General features: G+C 43.9%; 1 protein-coding gene across 1 annotated transcript; it reads right to left on the reverse strand.

Annotated features, from left to right (window-relative positions):
• Nucleotides 1-3854: 3854 nt before the first annotated feature.
• On the reverse strand, nt 3855-17790 carry prkrip1 (PRKR interacting protein 1). Its single transcript, XM_060912965.1, has 6 exons — nt 17645-17790; nt 17372-17450; nt 11385-11485; nt 9706-9791; nt 4283-4347; nt 3855-4196 (listed from the first exon to the last, which is right to left on the reverse strand). Exons 1-6 carry the CDS (start codon nt 17768-17770, stop codon nt 4081-4083), a joined length of 573 nt encoding a protein of 190 aa, XP_060768948.1. The 5' UTR covers nt 17771-17790; the 3' UTR covers nt 3855-4080.
• Nucleotides 17791-18775: the final 985 nt, after the last annotated feature.

Raw genomic sequence — 18775 nt, forward strand, 5'->3', positions numbered from 1 at the left:
GACGAATCAAAATTTGAAGTTCTTTATGGAAATCAGGGACGCCATGTCACTCAGACTAAAGAGGAGAAGGACGACCCAAGTTGTTATCAGCGCTCAGTTCAGAAGTCTGCATCTCTGATGGTATGGGGTTGCATTAGTGCGTGTGGCATGGGCAGCTTACACATCTGGAAAGACACCATCAATGCTGAAAGGTATATCCAGGTTCTAGAGCAACATATGCTCCCATCCCGACGACGTCTCTTTCAGGGAAGACCTTGCATTTTCCAACATGACAATGCCAAACCACATACTGCATCAATTACAGCATCATGGCTGCGTAGAAGAAGGGTCCGGGTACTGAACTGGCCAGCCTGCAGTCCAGATCTTTCACCCATAGAAAACATTTGGCGCATCATAAAATGGAAGATACGACAAAAAAGACCTAAGACAGTTGAGCAACTAGAATCCTACATTAGACAAGAATGGGTTAACATTCCTATCCCTAAACTTGAGCAACTTGTCTCCTCAGTCCCCAGACGTTTACAGACTGTTGTAAAGAGAAAAGGGGATGTCCCACAGTGGTAAACATGGCCTTGTCCCAACTTTTCTGAGATGTGTTGTTGTCATGAAATTTAAAATCACCTAATTTTTCTCTTTAAATGATACATTTTCTCAGTTTAAACATTTGATATGTCGTATATGTTCTATTCTGAATAAAATATGGAACTTTGAAACTTCCACATCATTGCATTCCGTTTTTATTTACAATTTGTACTTTGTCCCAACTTTTTTGGAATCAGGATTGTAACTATAAATGGATAAAAAGCATGATGCATCATGGTTTAATGAAGAAATAAAATGTAAAATAGCTGTGATATAACAGGAATGATTCTTGGAAAATAATTCACTTCAGGGTGGTACCAGGAACCCTGAACTTGATTATTTTCCGATAACAATACATCCCAAAGTGCATCGTTCCTTACATAACTTTTGGTCACCGCAACAGTTCTGGAAATTGTGCTAATAAACTTATTATCCTCCTTCTGACTGAACCTAGTGCTGTTGATGGTACATTTAAAACATCCACAACAACTAGAAGGGCACTCGGTAGAGTGCATACTTCTGGCAAGCCACATATTCGGATTTGCATCAAAATCTAAATCAATTGTTCCTTGGCCCATGGCTCACCTTTCCTCAAAATCCGTTCACTACTTTTTGAGTTACGTTGGGAACAGGCAAACAAAGAAATGGAGGCGAAAACATAACCTCCTCCAACAAAGTTTGCCGAGGTAACATTCTTTTGAATGTTAAATGTTAGCACACATCTACTAGACAACAAGAGTGCTCTGAGAGCACAATATCCGCCGCTGGCAACTCTGCCATAACTCTGGTAAAATACGACTCAATTGAACGAAACTGCAATATGCGTATTACCGACATACAGTATAACAAAGAATCCTGTCAAGTTTCATGAAATTCCTCCAAAATTATGAAAGGAGTTGATTTCAGAAGGTGAGTACCCTTCCCAGGATGGACGGACATTGCCACGACATAATCCCCATTCGGTCCTTTTGGCCAGCGGGGGATAAAAATTGTGAGGGAAGTTGATTTCAGAAAGCAAGCACACCTTGATGAAATTGCCAAAGTCCAAATTTGTTAATAATCAAGGGCATAACTCTGGTCAAATTTGCCCAAATTAAACGAAATTTGAATATGTGTATAACTGTCATATAACAAAGCCTTTTGCCAAGTTTGGTAAAATTCCTTCACAAATTGTGAGAGGAGTTGATTTCAGAAGAACGTACACCCTCATGAAATTGTCAAAGTACAAGTTATTTAATCAAGTGTCAAAACTCTGGTCGAATTTTCACAAACGAAATTAAATCGCAATATGCGTATTACCGTCATATAACAAGACCTTTTACCAAGCTTCGAGAAATTCGTCCACAAATTGTGAGAGGAGTTGATGTCAGAAGGCGAGCACACCTTCATGAAATTGTGAAAGTACAAGGTTGTTAATCAAGGGCTGGAACTCTGGTAAAATAAAACCGAATTGAACAAAGTTATAATATGCGTACTACCGACATATAACAATGCCTTGTACCAGGTTTGGTGAAATTCCTCCAAAAATTGTGAGAGGAGTTGATTTCAGAAGGAAAAACACACTTTCATTAAATTATCAAAGTATAATTTTGTTAATCAAGGGCTGTAACTCTGGTAAAATGCGACCCAACTGAACGAAATTACAATATGCATATTAATCGCCGGCGGCACGGTGGTGTAGTGGTTAGCACTGTCGCCTCACAGCAAGAAGGTCCGGGTTCGAGCCCCGTGGCCGGCGAGGGCCTTTCTGTGTGGAGCTTGCATGTTCTCCCCGTGTCTGCGTGGGTTTCCTCCGGGTGCTCCGGTTTCCCCCACAGTCCAAAGACATGCAGGTTAGGTTAACTGGTGACTCTAAATTGACCGTAGGTGTGAATGTGAGTGTGAATGGTTGTCTGTGTCTATGCCCATGTTTACATTAGACCGTATCAGCGGATCATAAGATTAACGTTTTTAAAACGATTAGTGTGCACACAGCAACACCAATACACGATTTGCGTGCACACAGCAACACCAATACACGGATACGCTCGGCTCCGCAGGCATCCTGCGCTCCAAATCACTCCGCCCTGAACAGCGAGTGCTCTCTGGAGGGTGCGCACTCCGGCCCTGCGCAGCTCACAGAGCGCGCGAGTGAAGCGCACAAGCAGTGATTCGGGACTGAGCCGCTGTGTGTGTGATCCCAGCGCACATCACTTACCACTTGCAAGTGGAAGGATGGCAAGCCTAAAGACAATCATAACTACACAATGGGCAGTATTTGCATCAGTATTTGCAGTATTTTCATACTTTTATACTCTTTAATGAAAGGTGATACAAGGCGGAAGTCTGCGCCGTTTTTCAGCAGTCGCGTCACATGACCAACGCCAGCGAATCAGGAAGGTGGATGTCACAGTGACGTTGTCCAATGACGACGCCAGCTAGAGCTCAGCACAGCGTATCCGCGTATTCTCAATGTTTACACAGCACCGGAGCTGACACGATCTGGATTGAATACGTGGACCCTGGCGGTTTCCCGGCGTTTTAATGTAAATGGACAGTGCATCCGCGAAGAAAACGAGACAGATACGGTCTAATGTAAACTTGGCCTACGTGTCAGCCCTGTTATGACCTGGCGACTTGTCCAGGGTGTACCCCGCCTTTCGCCCGTAGTCAGCTGGGATAGGCTCCAGCTTGCCTGCGACCCTGTAGAACAGGATAAAGCGGCTAGAGATAATGAGATGAGATATTAATCACCATGACAAAGAATCCTGACAAGTTTAATGAAATTCCTCCAAAAATTGAGAGAGGAGTTGATTTCAGAAAGCGAACACCCTTCCTGGGACGGACGGACATCGCAACGACATAACCCCCTTTGGGCCTTTCGGCTAGTGGGGGATTAAAAACCCCACAACCTCACGCTTTTCCAGATTTTCGCTGCATGATTTAGCACGCATGTCAAATTTTGTGGGGGATTAAAATAAGCAAAACTCTCTTGTAAATTCCAAAAGCAACAACTTCCTGTTTATGTCCTCTGGTGATTGTGGTTAAAGAATTTTCAGTTTCATGGTTACTAAGTCTAAAACATGAACTGGAGGCTTTGCTTGACTTCTTAAAAAAAAAAGAAAAAGGAAATGAAACATTTGGTTTCTTGTGACAATATTGGAGAAGGGGTAAGAGTAGCTTTGGGGAACAGATCTCATTAGAAAACCAAGCCGTCTTTTCATGTCATGCATTTAAAAACAGTTTTTCCCCCACGCTCTCTGGAAATAAATAAATGTCAATACAAGGCAATATGATTTTTCTTTGATGTTTATTAAAAATATATGTACAGTTCGGGGGGGAAGAACATTCTTGAGAAGAAATACGATGTGCAGTAATTTTTAGTATTTTTCTACATACAACTCCTGCTTGTCCACTCCACCCAAGCTTTTTTTTTTTTTTATTAAATAAAAGTCTGTGCTCCATGTTGAAGATGTTTGAAACTTTCACTGGAATTCAGGACTTGAGATTCTTCAAGAGTCACCTCTTTCCCATGACAAAGCTGGGCTCCTCAGCATCATCTTCACGTTCTTTCTTTTCCTCCTCATCCTCATCCTTCCCACTTGCCGAGGACTCTTCTTCCTCCTTTTCAGACTCTAATGAGACATATTTAAGCCAGTGACCAATTTGTATTGGTGTAAAAGTATCAAATATGAAATAATGTGGGGAAGTTTCGTCATACCTGCTTGGTTCTTGCTCTCCTGTTTGGCTTTCTTGGCCATCAGCTTTTTCTGTTTGAGCTTCTCCCTAAACGAGAAAAGCACGAACGCTACAATCGTGTATTTGGTTTTTTTAAACCATTTAAAAATATTGCATCACCTTCCCTTTGTTTTCCATTTTCTTTTGTATTTTACTGTAAAATCACATTACATGTTATATATTTATCTTTAAAAAAAAAAAAAACACCACTGAACATACAATACACTCCAGAATTATTGGCACCCTTTACGAAGCAGGTGGGTACATTTGCAGTCAGAAGATTAAATACATTCATCCTCATGATTAACTGAAGAACTGAAAAAAGAATGCATCACTCGTGTTTGTAGACTTCTCAGAAGCATTTGACAGTGCGAACAGGAAAGTGATGCTCCACATCCTGCTCAATTCTGGAGCGTCAGAGGAAATAGTCAAGGCGATTGCGGTTATGTACCATAATCCATCATGCTTTGTAGATACTCTGGACAGTCCAACAAAGGTGCTTCCACCAACAGCAGGTATACTCCAAGGTGGTACACTCGCTCCTTTTCTTTTTGTCATCACTGTGGACTATGTCCTACGACAATCAGTTGACACCATCGGCTAGAAAGGTCTTGCCCAGGCTTGTAGTACTTGAGTCCAGGACTTGGACTAGACTCCGACACATGCCCTAATTTTAAGGACTCGTGTGCATCAACTGCATTCGGACTCATAAATTGGAGACGAGGACTCGGATTTTTTCTTTATTTTTTGTAACATGCCATAATAATTTGGCGTAAGATATTTATATCTACATTCATTTTTATACTAATTTCGTGCAAGAGTGTCACACCTGCGTGCCTTGGCGCGTGCATCGGATAGACTCTCAGGCGTGCTCCAGACAGCACGCGTACCAAGCGGACTTTTGCGCGCGCTGTAAACGACTCGCTCCTGCACAGGATTAAGGCGCAGTCGGCGCGCCTATATAAAAACTGTGAAAACACACTTACTTTGCAAAGTATTCAGTTGCGTTGCTGACACATTACCGAGCCTTATTTGGTTTCCTGATCCCCGATTTCTTGTTTCGCATCTTTGACTCTGCCAAGTCTATGATAGCCTGTTTGTGCCTCGCTCGACCTATAGACCTCTTGCAGTCACGTGACCGAAATGTAAACAGCTGCCATCTTGTCGGTAAAAAACACAGCTGAATATTGCTGCACTCGTGTACAAAATGGATCAATTTCAACCGACGGACTACACGGCTCATTTTTCTAATGAACAGATAACTAGATATATGTCTAAAATAAACGACCTACAGATTAGTGACCCTTATGGCTTACCGGACGTAGTTTTCACGACCGTGTCGGTGGATATTGAACTGCCAGCGGAATACCCAGATGTGTATAATTACCTCATTAACTTTCCCTCGCTGTTCAGTGGTGAAGCACTGCGTGCTTATAAATCTCTGGACAGTTATCTTTACAGAAATTCAGGATTTGTCAGCCGCCCTCAGATGTGGCATCTTGTAAACAAGAAAATAACAATCCTCATTGGACGGGTAAGTCACTTAAGTATTGAGACCCCGCTGGTCTCGCTATCTCGTCCGGAATGTTGTGCATGCGATGGAAATCGCTACAAACCGTCATTTTCTGCTGGAAACCAATGTCCAGTAAGTCCATACGGTTGTAGTGGATGTTGAAGTCCGGTACAGACGAACAACACGCAAAAATACACACAAAAAACATAAAAAACGTGCACAGGTAGGGAGAGCTTGTAGTCGCAGCATCCCCATCATGCGCCGTCATATCCACTATTATGGTTAAATATTTTATATTATCAGTTAGATCAAGTATCAGTAGTCTCTCACTATTACTGTATATATGGTATACCTGATAGCAGCAATCCATTTTGCACGCCTGTCAGGGTCCCGTGGCAGCCTACTGTCAAGTGTATGTGAGCATCATGGGTTTCCCACACTTGAAAGGGAAGGACTCGGACACAGGATTCCACTCGTCTTGTGTTTTATTGATTTTCAGTGGAGTTGACGTTGTAGTAGAATTGTATATAGTAGGGTTTTCCAGAAGAAAAGGTAGAAGCAGAAGTAGAAGGCGGAAATATGGTGTTTGACCGACAAGGTGGTGTCTGTTTACAATCTGGATCGGATGTGACGTCACATGCAAGTGCTCCATTGGCTGTTTCACGATTTTGCCTGCCGATCTGGATTGTTTACCTGTCTTCACTTGTATTAATAAAAACACACCTTTTGCACTTACATCCGTCTCCCAACCATGTCTGACAGAATACTTCGCACTCCCTGACAAAGAGAAACACATCCACCGGTTCATACATCATGTTCAGGAACAAACTAATGTTAATGGCGCTGAAACAGCCACCGTCAAATGGTGTGGTTGGAGTCTTGTTCTCTGACTCGGCTTGGGCTTGAACACTGGGGACTCGAGACTGGACTCAGACTCGAGGTTTAGTGATTTGACTGCAACACTGCTCTTGCCATAGGCAAACGATCTGATCGTCAGAGCTTGAAGTACCTAATGGCCCTTTTCCACTACCCTTTTTCAGCTCGCTTCAGCTCACTTCACCCCGACACGGCTCGCGTTTCGACTACCTTAGAGCAGCACGACTCAGCTCGCTTCAGCCCTGCTTAGCACCCAAAACTCGCACGGTTTTGGAGTAGGGCTGAAGCGAGCCAAACCGAGCCGAGTGGGGCTAGGGGCATGAGCAGACACTCCCCTGTACACTGATTGGTGAGGAGGAGTGTCCTCACATGCCCACACACACCCCGCAAGCACGCTGGGATCTGTAAACACCGTAAACCCGGAATAAGAAGAATTACGAGAATTTCTGAAGCCTTATGCGCCTCGCCTCATCTATACGCTGAACGCTCTTGCCAGTATCTGTTGGCGTTGTCAGTGACAACAAGCCACAGCACCAAGACCAGCAACACTAACGACTCCATGTTTATTGTTTACTATCCGGGTCATGAGACTACTGCTTAAAAGATCACTGATGTCACTGTTTGCGCCGCCTAACGACATCACGTGACATCCACCCACTTTCGCTAACTCCACCCAATGTGTCCACCCACTTCCAGCCAGCACGGTTCAGCGCGGTTGTAGTCGAAATGCAACTCCAACAGCCCTGCTCAGCTCGACTCAGCCCAACTCAGCCGCATTGGTAGTGGAAAAGCGGCATAACTGACCTAGACTATGCTGACGACACTGCTCTTATAGCCGAGCGCTCATGTCTTTAGAAGAAGCAGCGATAAAAGTCGGCCTCGTGTTCAATACAAAGAAGACAGAATGCATGGCTATAAATGAAGATAGGGACCACAATCCAATCTGCTCAAAAGATGGTTCGGTCATAAAAGAGGTGAACGACTTTAAATATCTTGGATCTTTTGTTGCCGATAGTAAAAAGGACTTTATATCAAGAAAAGGGTCAAGCGTGGGCCGCATGCAACAGGTTAGATCATATATGGCAGTCGGACATCGCCAAATTTACCGAGGTTAGCTTCTTTTGGGCCTGTGTTGAAAGCATACTACTTTATGGTGCTGAAACATAGACCATTAGTAAAGAAATTGAAAAACGCCTTGGCGGCACATACACAAAACTGCTAATGCAGGTCCAAAACCTATCCTGGAAAGACCACCCAACCAAAACTGTGATCTATGGTGAAACCCTGTCCATTTCTAGAACAATGGCACAAAGGAGAACTAGGTTCGCTGGCCATCGTTTTGGAGCAAAAGATCAAATCATGCCCGATGTCATTCTATGGACATTACCGTGCCTAAAAAAGGGAAACAGACCTTTAATGTTGAGACCCTGATACTTTATCCAGAGACTCCAGCTTAGTCTTTGAGGAATTAGCTCGGGCAATGTCCGAGAGGCCCCTATGGTGGAGTATCGTGTCGTCTATCTCGACAGCAGTCAAATGATGATGATGATGATGACATTCATCATGGACCTCAAAGTCACAGTGATATTGGGCTTTCGTACTGGGTTTTCTGAAATCAACACACGGTCGAAATTATACATAAAAGCACAAGCAATTATTAGTTAAATGTCCCTTTCCTTTAGGAAGTTTCACCTTGACCAGATGCTTTTTGGAAACATCAACAAGCCTCCGGCAGAATTCTGGTTGAATATTTGTCCATTCTTCTTTCCAGAATTAGTAGAGCGTAATTAAATATTTGTGTGTTTCCTGAAAACAGACCTGACTTTCAAGCACAGCCCACATACTTTCAATAGTATTGAGGTCAGGACTTTGAGAAGACCATTCCAAAAGCTTAAGGTTAGCCTGCTTTATCCTCTTCAACCAGCTTTGTTGTGTTTGGGGTCACTGCCCTGTTGGAGCACCCAACTGTCTAGCTGATGGTTTGAGGTTATGCTTACAAATTCTGAGGTGGACGTTCTTCATTATTCCATCCACTTTTGGATGTTTAACAGTTACTACAGTGTTCTTGGAGTTGAATGCCTCACCTTTACTCCTCCAAACACATCTTCTGGTCAACGGGGCCAAAAAACAACTCATTCTTCATCTGATCTGACCATAAAACTTTTCTCCAGAAGGCTTTTTCTTTGTCCACGTGGTCAGTTGAAAACTTCAGTCCAGCTTGAAGGTGTTGACTTTGAAGCAGGGGCTTCTGTCTTGGACGGCAGCTTCTCAGTCCATGGTGATGTAAAAGTTTCTTGACTGGAGACAGTGACACTGGCGTTCCAGCAGCTTCTGGTTCATAGCAGGCCTGTGCCTTGGTGGTTACTGGGTTGGTCCTGACCATCCGAACAAATTTCCTCTCACCTGAGGGTGACCCGCTTGGGTCTTCTTCAAGCAAAATGGCTTGGCAAAGTGGCTATACCTCCCAACAACTTGAACTTGTCAAATACTTTATGTTAATCAATCAATAACGAACAGGAAGTTAAAAGGCCTTGGCAAGTTAAGACATTTTGGCACTTTCAGCACCGCTGAATGAATCACGGAAGTGGGCGTATGTAAATTTTTGACCCTGGACTGATGTCAGAAAACCCTACATAAATTAACTTGTGCACCAAATTCTTGTTTCTTCTATTCAAGATGTTTGTTGTACAATCATTCTGCCACAGAAAAAGAACGGCTCAAGGAAACCATCGAAAGCCGAATATCACAATGACAAAATTTTTTTTTTTAATGAAGGGTACCATTAATTCTGGAGTAAAATAATTAGGCTAATAATAATAATAATAATAATAATAATAATATGGAACCATAGCTGGCTGGATTTTGTTGGCTTTGGATTGGCAGATTGTTTCTCAACCCAAACCAGGCATTTCTTTCAAATCACTCAATCAATAAAATTCAATTAAAAAAAAAAAAATCAAAAACACTGCTGCGGATTTTTAACCCCTTAAATTAAAAACGATAAACACCACAGCCACCTCTTCTTCTTGCGTTTGGCCGTCCTCTCCTCAGCAGCCTGCTGGTTTTCCTTCATTTTCTCCTGATACTCTTCATCGAGCTTTTGCTGAAGTAGAAGAATGATATGGCAGGAGTTACATTCTCAGGTAGTACACTACCGTTCAAAAGTTTGGGGTCACCCAGACAATTTTGTGTTTTCCATGAAAAGTCGCACTTTTATTTACCACCATAAGTTGTAAAATGAATAGAAAATATAGTCAAGACATTTTTCTGGCCATTTTGAGCATTTAATCGACCCCACAAATTAATGTGATGCTCCAGAAACTCAATCTGCTCAAAGGAAGGTCAGTTTTATAGCTTCTCTAAAGAGCTCAACTGTTTTCAGCTGTGCTAACATGATTGTACAAGGGTTTTCTAATCATCCATTAGCCTTCTGAGGCAATGAGCAAACACATTGTACCATTAGAACACTGGAGTGAGAGTTGCTGGAAATGGGCCTCTATACACCTATGGAGATATTGCACCAAAAACCAGACATTTGCAGCTAGAATAGTCATTTACCACATTAGCAATGTATAGAGTGGATTTCTGATTAGTTTAAAAAGTGATCTTCACTGAAAAGAACAGTGCTTTTCTTTAAAAAATAACGACATTTCAAAGTGACCCCAAACTTTTGAACGGTAGTGTAAATACATTACTCACAGAAACCAGGATGCTGGTAACTGTTTTAAAAAAAAACAAAACCATGCATACGCAGCACTTGTCGACATTTCTACAGATTACAACAAGAAATTCCCGTTTCTTGTTATTCCTCTTAAAAACATCTTGAATTTGAGCACAGAAAGGAGATGGGACAGGAGTCATTCTTCCAGGACTGGGATGGGGTGGGACAGGAGTGAAAATCCACCCTCGCTCATCCATTACGTAAAGCCTAATCATGCATTCTGACATCATGAGAAAAATCAATCATCTCAAGAAAACAACTTTGAGTTCAGGACAAAAATAAAAAGTTGTGAACCCGAGATAACAATGCCTCATTGCCTTTCTGGACTTCCTTAAAGGAACAGTCCACCGTACTTCCATAATGAAATATGCTCTTATCTGAATTGAGACGAGCTGCTCCGTACCTCTCCGAGCTTCGCGCGACCTCCCAGTCAGTCAGACGCGCTGTCACTCCTGTTAGCAATGCAGCTAGGCTCAGCATGGCCAATGGTATTTTTTGGGGCTGTAGTTAGATGCGACCAAACTCTTCCGCGTTTTTCCTGTTTACATAGGTTTATATGACCAGTGACATGAAACAAGTTCAGTTACACAAATTGAAACGTGGCGATTTTCTATGCTATGGAAAGTCCGCACTATAATGACAGGCGTACTAACACCTTCTGCGCGCTTCGGCAGCGCATTGATATCTGAGCTCCGTATCAATGCGCTGCTCGGAGAGGTACGGAGCAGCTCGTCTCAATTCAGATAAGAGCATATTTCATTATGGAAGTACGGTGGACTGTTCCTTTAAATGTCAGAGGTATAACCTACATTCTTACGGTCATGTGCACTACAACAAGCACAAAATCAGTCTGTTTTATGGACTGTACACATGAAATGTTTAGTGTGACATACCGTACATCATGAAGACCCTCGGAAATTTAATCCCACCTGAATAGGATTCAAAACACTAGTCTTTCTTACATGAAGCCGATACCTTTTCAGACAGCCGGTCCAGAAAGTCTTGTCTCTGATACTCGCGCCGCCTCAAGTGTCTGTAGACGTGGAACTCACCGCTGCCTGCTCCGGCACTGGAGCCTGTTTATGGATTACGTCATGATGATTAGACTCATTTCTGGTAACTAATATACAAATAATCCATTCAGAAGGAGTGGGATATATTAGACAGCAAGAATACAGTCAGTTCTCGAAGTTAACGCGTTGGAAGCAGGAAAAACGGGCAAGCGTAAGGATCTGGAATGACTAACAAGGGTCAAATTGTGATGGCTAGATCAGTGTTTCCCAACCTTTCTTGAGCCACGGCACATATTTTACATTCGAAAAATCCCACGGCACACCACCAAGCAAATTGCCACAAAAAAGCGTGTATATATGACCATCTCATCTCAATTTACTCACAATTTACTTACTCCGTGTGAAACCTGGGCCTGTTTAGTTGAACACAAAGCTGATATACTTGCAGGAATTGAAGAAAGACACACACAAAGATCTTCCTCAACAGCTCGGAGTCTCTCTCCTTTTTTTAGTTTTTATAGCAGCCATGCTTGAAAAGCCCAGCTCGCACATATAGGTTGTGGAAAATCACCTTTTTTGCTTTCTTCTGACCTCTACTCATACTAGGGCCTTTGTCTGGGTCAGAATTTTCTCCAGGGCCCAGTTTGGATTGTGTACTTTTTCTTTTCAAATATTTATCCATCGCCATCACCGCTGTCACACCCAAAGCATTACTAATTCTATTGTTTGAATGGCAACAGGTAGATACACAGGTTAATTAGCTACCTGTTGCCATCTAGTGGAAGAGTATTTAATTGTTTTGCCTGTTACTATAGGTCGCTGGCATAGACGAACGAAGACAAATTATTTGCAGTAAACAATTAATTTTTGGAACAATTAAGTGAAATTGGATAATTTCCCATGGTACACCTGATGATCTCTCACGGCACACTAATGTGCCGCGGCACAGTGGTTAGGAATCACTGGGCTAGATGACTGGGTCTGAGCATCTTCAAAATGGCACATCTTGTGGAGTGTTCCCGGTATGCACTGGTTACCAAAAAATGGTCCAAAAAAATAAAAAAAGGACGACCAGTGAACCGGCGACAGGGTCATGGGTGTCGGAGGCTCATTGATTCGCATGGGGCACGAAGGCTAGCCCAGATGGCCCAATCCCACAGAAAGCACAAACTGCTGAAAAAGTATATGCTGGCTGAAACATAAAGGTGTCAGCATTAACTTTTTCAGCCAGTTCACTGGTTGTTCTTCCTTGGACCATTTTTGGTAGGTACTAACCACTGCGTACCAGGAACACCTCACAAGACCCAGTCATCCAGCCATTGCAATTTGGCCCTCGTCTCTCAGTTTGCCCAGTTTTCCTGCTTCCAACACATCAACTTCGAGAACTGACTGTTCTCTTGCTGCCTAATATATCCCACCCCTTGATAGGTGCCATTGTAATGAGAATCATTGTTGTTTACGTCACCGGTCAGTGGTCATAATGTTATGGCTGACTGGTGTAAATACATACACACAAACAACAACTTTGTAGGAAAAAAAAAAAATCTTATAACGCAGTTGCAATCAGAAATATTCAACTGCCTCACCTCAAAAGACATTATATTGATGTGGATGAAAGATAACGTTTTCGTTAAGTACTGACAAGCTTCTTACACCTCTCGATTGGAATCTTTGCCCATTCTTCACGTGCAAAAGCCTCTAGCTTGGTGATGTTTGATGGCTTCCATGTTGCAACTGCCTTCTTTAAATCCCACCAAAGATTTTCCGGTGACTGAGAAGGCCACTCCAGGACCTTTTGGCTTGGAGGTGTGCTTGGGATAACTGTCTCGCTAGAAAGTCCATTGATCACCAAGGTTTAATTTGTCAACAGAAGGCATCGCATTCCTCTTTAAAATGGCCTGGTATTTCTGGGAATCCACGATGTCAGGTACACGATCCAAGATTGCCAGGTCTTGCCGCAGAAAAACAGCCCCGCATCAATAACCCACTTCCATGCTTGACTGTGGGGATGGTATTCTTCTGGTCATAAGCCTGGCCTTTCGCACGCCAGACATACCGCTGGTCCATATGTCCAAACAGTTCCAGTTTGGGTTCATCGGTCCATAGAACTGCCTCCCAAAACTCTGTAGTCTTATCCAAATTCCTCCTGGCATATTCTAGTCGACTTCTGATGTTCCTTGTGATCAAGAACAGAGTGCGTCTTGGAGCCCAGCCATGAAATCCTTATTTATTCAGTGTGCGTCTTATAGTTGCCACTGAAGCACTTGTACCAGCCTTCATCATGTCATCCTGTAGGTGTCCTGCACTCACACGGGTGTTTTTCTTTAGTTGTCCTGACTAAGTGGCTAAGGGCCCTTGATGAAATTTTGGGCTTTCTTCCACGGCCAGGCAGGTTTGCAACTGCTCCATAAGTTTTAAACTTCCTCATAATGCTCCCAGTGGTGTCTCTTAGAATGTTAATTTTTTTGGAAATCTTCTTATACCGTGGGCAGCACGGTGGTGTAGTGGTTAGCGCTGTCGCCTCACAGCAAGAAGGTCCGGGTTCGAGCCCCGTGGCCGGCGAGGGCCTTTCTGTGCGGAGTTTGCATGTTCTCCCCGTGTCCGCGTGGGTTTCCTCCGGGTGCTCCGGTTTCCCCCACAGTCCAAAGACATGCAGGTTAGGTTAACTGGTGACTCTAAATTGACTGTGAGTGTGAATGGTTGTCTGTGTCTATGTGTCAGCCCTGTGATGACCTGGCGACTTGTCCAGGGTGTACCCCGCCTTTCGCCCGTAGTCAGCTGGGATAGGCTCCAGCTTGCCTGCGACCCTGTAGAACAGGATAAAGCGGCTACAGATAATGAGATGAGATCTTCTTATACCCAAGGCCTTTTAGGTGTGATGAAATAATCGCCTCTCTCAGCTTTTGTGGAAGCTCCTTTGTCTTTCCTATGATTGCAACTGACTTTGAATACTTTCATGGGTGGGGTTTATATATGCATCACAGCGGGAGCAAATGAAGGATCATTATAAGAGTTCTCAAAAGCTTAATTATGTTTCAGATCCACTTTAGGCCATAAAAACTGTCAGAAAGCTTTAAAAACAACAATATTACAGTGTTCTCCACGGGCATTTTTAAAGTGGCGCACCGCCACGTTATAATTCTGGCCCGCCACCCTTGGCCCAAAAAAAAAAAGTAACTTCATCAGTATACACCAAATAAATCGTAAAGCATTCACTTTATTATAATTTTGTAGCTATTTAACACGTAGAAGACCTTTAAATGAATGCATACAGGGCTACCTGAAGTGGCCACGTGATTGCAATAGAAAAACATCTGGCCGGCTGCGTACAGATTGTGACACAGAGCTCTGCAGATTGAGGTCTATCCCTGCGTTACACTACACCGCACCACATCATACTATACTGACACATAGTAACGCTGGAAGCTACAAGGCAGCTAAATAACTCTTCGTGATTGTGTAGGCGAGAGCTGCATTTTCCCGTTGCTTCCCTGTGGTTGTTTACTGCAGGACTTCCAGGCTCCTGGGTTAAAGGACCCGAATTACAGAGGCCGGGGTGGCTTTGTAGTGCCAGTCTCGGGCACGCACACCAGCTCGTGTATGGATTGGAGTGCTTTCACCCAATTAACATTGCGTGTACTGTAAAAAATGTATGCATTTATTGTAATTGGGTATTTTGTTTATGCATAGAAGTTAATTTATTTTTCACACAGAAAAAAATATAATTAATTCAGGGATGTGCAACAGACGCATCAGTCTCAAATGAGTCTCACGTTGACAATAAAGATATGTACAGTAAGAATGTGTTAATTTTTTGTAAAATGATTTTAACAATGATTTAGCATTTCCTATCCGTTTATTGGCCAGTTTCACTGTCAAAAAAGCCCAAAGTCAGTCAGCTTCAGGGGGACGATCCTATTGGGGGCCTACGCGGCCCCCAAACCCCCGCCACCACCTTTTATTTTTGAAAAGTGGAGAACCCTGTAGGTTCTATAGGGGGTGAATAATTGTGACATGGCTATCTTAACAAAATGTATTTTTTTTCGCGGTCCAAATCTTGCGCTCTGATTGGCTGGCGAGCGGGTCCGTATCCTATGGTACGGACCCTGGGCGACTCGGTCGTTCACAGCAACAAACATAGTAGCAATTTTTGTCAACATTTATTTCCGCATTTTTCAGGAGAATAGCATTAATTTTACAGCATGGATAGTGACAACGACAGTCTTCACAGCGAAAGCGAGTTTTACTACCCTGAGGAAGAAGAAATAAAAGAAAAAACATTTCAGGAGAAAGCTAAAACCTGTAACTGTTGCTAACGCTGAGCAAAAACATGGCTGAATCCTCTCATCTCATCTCATTATCTCTAGCCGCTTTATCCTTCTACAGGGTCGCAGGCAAGCTGGAGCCTATCCCAGCTGACTACGGGCGAAAGGCGGGGTACACCCTGGACAAGTCGCCAGGTCATCACAGGGCTGACACATAGACACAGACAACCATTCACACTCACATCCACACCTACGGTCAATTTAGGTGGTGTTTACATTAGACCGTATCCGTCTCGTTTTCGTTGCGGATGCACTGTCCGTGCACATTAAAACGCCGGGAAACGACTCCACAGGCGGAACAACTTGAATCCGCCAGGGCCCACGTATTCAACCCAGTTCGTATCTGATCCGGTGCTGTGTAAACATTGAGGAACGAGGAAACGCTGTGCTGAGCTCTCGCTGACGTCGTCATTGGACAACGTCACTGTGACATCCACCTTCCTGATTCGCTGGCGTTGGGATCACACACACAGCGGCTCAGTCCCGAATCACTGCTCGTGCGCTTCACTCGCGCGCTCTGTGAGCTGCGCAGGGCCGGAGTGCGCACCCTCCAGAGGGCACTCGCTGTTCAGGGCGGAGTGATTTGAAGCACAGGAGGAAGCGCTGAGACGCACTGAGGTTTATTTACACATTTCAACTTATTTACCTCCTTCAGGCGCTTAAACTCAGTGAGAACATGAACATCACAGCCAGGTGTGTTTATCTGCTGGAGAAGGTGTTCGCTTGCCATCCTTCCACTTGCAAGTGGTGAGTGACTTGCGCATGCCTGATATGCACTGGGATCATGTGACGTGCCGTCTAATTAGTCATGTGATTAGCGTATCCGTGTATTGGCGTTGCTGTGTGCACGCGAATCGTGTATTGGCGTTGCTGTGTGCACGCGAATCGTTTTAAAAACGTTAATCTGATGATCCGGTGATACGGTCTAATGTAAACACCACCTTAGAGTCACCAGTTAACCTAACCTGCATGTCTTTGGACTGTGGGGGAAACCGGAGCACCCGGAGGAAACCCACGCGGACACGGGGAGAACATGCAAACTCCACACAGAAAGGCCCTCGCCGGCCACGGGGCTCGAACCCGGACCTTCTTGCTGTGAAGCGACAGCGCTAACCACTACACCACCGTGCTCGTGCGCTCTCATTTTGTTAGAATTTGGTAAAGAAAAAAATAAAATATTATTTACCAGCTTAAGGTCGGTCCGTATGGTGAAATACCGTGACCTCGGCCTTGAATACTGACCTCGGCCCTTGGTCACGGTATTTCACGATACGGACCTCCCAGCTGGTAAATAACATATTTCTACACACTATTACACACAAATAGTGCATCATGCATTTTCTGTGTTGATTTTATGTATCGCTCAACTCATAAAGCAGAATCTTGCTCTTTGAAAAAACTTTAATTGATAAATCCTTAAAATATTTTTTTTGGGGGGGTGAATATTTCTGATTGCAAATGTAAATATTTTATCTTTTCCCTCGATTTTCACCACCAGCTTGTATGCGGGTTTTTTTTTTTTTTAAATACTCAATTAATACCCTGATACCGATACACAGTCCTCGGTTCTATTGTTCAGTAATAAACAGTCAGCCAATCACTGAACAGCGCTTATTCGCCTTACCCATGACGTCACGCACGAACTCCGGAGGCGCGCGCGGAGTCCATTCTTTCTGTCCTTCCGGTATCGGTGCCGGTTTGTCCTGGAAAATATCATCACGTCTGTTTGTATCATTGTGTTTCTAATTTCGGTTGCCTCCCAAACTGCACACTACCGCTAACTGACTGCAGGAGGCGCACTCACTTAACGCCGCGTTTATTTCAGGACGCAGCCTTGTTGTTCAGCTAAAGAGCTAATCAGCTAGCATGCGGCTAACTAGGTGAGAATAAAACTCACCGGGTTGCGCATTAATTTCTCCAGTTTGAACCGCTGCTCCTCTGCAGGAGTTTTAGCAACGATTAAAGGCTGCGACTCCTTCTTTGGAGGTTTCCCCGGTTTGGAGTCTTTCTCAGACGCCGCCATGTTGTCCGTCTTCTTCGGGTTGTTCAATAAATCCGGGAAATGAAATGAACACACTGCCACCTAAAGGACGAACCGAGCATTGCACGTCTCATGACCAACAGGGGTTCCCAAACTTTTCCATGCCGAGGCCCCCCAAACAGCATTAGCTTCTGGCCGGGGACCCCCTTTGCAAACCCACAGACAATGCTACAAAATATGTAAAGAAACATCTCATCTCATTATCTCTAGCCGCTTTATCCTGTTCTACAGGGTCGCAGGCAAGCTGGAGCCTATCCCAGCTGACTACGGGCGAAAGGCGGGGTACACCCTGGACAAGTCGCCAGGTCATCACAGGGCTGACACATAGACACAGACAACCATTCACACTCACATTCACACCTACGCTCAATTTAGAGTCACCAGTTAACCTAACCTGCATGTCTTTGGACTGTGGGGGAAACCGGAGCACCCGGAGGAAACCCACGCGGACACGGGGAGAACATGCAAACTCCACACAGAAAGGCCCTCGCCGGCCACAGGGCTCGAACCCGGACCTTCTTGCTGTGAGGCGACAGTGCTAACCACTACACCACCATGCCGCCCTAAAGAAACATCAACTTTTAGAATGTTTTCTCTTACTTTTATTCAATAGTCAATAATTGTTACATTTGTTTAGCATAAGAATATTATTAATTAACATGTTTTCAACACAAATATTTTCGCGCTGAACAATAAACTGTATAACCTCCTGTAGTACCTGATTCAACTCATTATCCATCCTCTTTGCAACCAGTGCCTCGTGATGGAGCATGCAGTGCGTGGCCACTACATGCGGGGCCTTCTGCTTAATGAGAGCGGTCACTCCACTGATCTTCCCGGTCATTGCCACGGCTCCGTCCGAACACACAACGGGTCCAGTCCAATCCGTTAGACTCGATGTAATCGTCGAAAACTTGAAAAATGTCTTTCCCAGTAGTTCTTCTTTCAAGTGCTTTACAAAATAGTATTTCCTCCACAAATCTTTCC

This window comes from Neoarius graeffei, chromosome 28 (assembly GCF_027579695.1).
Source record: "Neoarius graeffei isolate fNeoGra1 chromosome 28, fNeoGra1.pri, whole genome shotgun sequence".
Taxonomy (NCBI): Eukaryota; Metazoa; Chordata; class Actinopteri; order Siluriformes; family Ariidae; genus Neoarius; species Neoarius graeffei.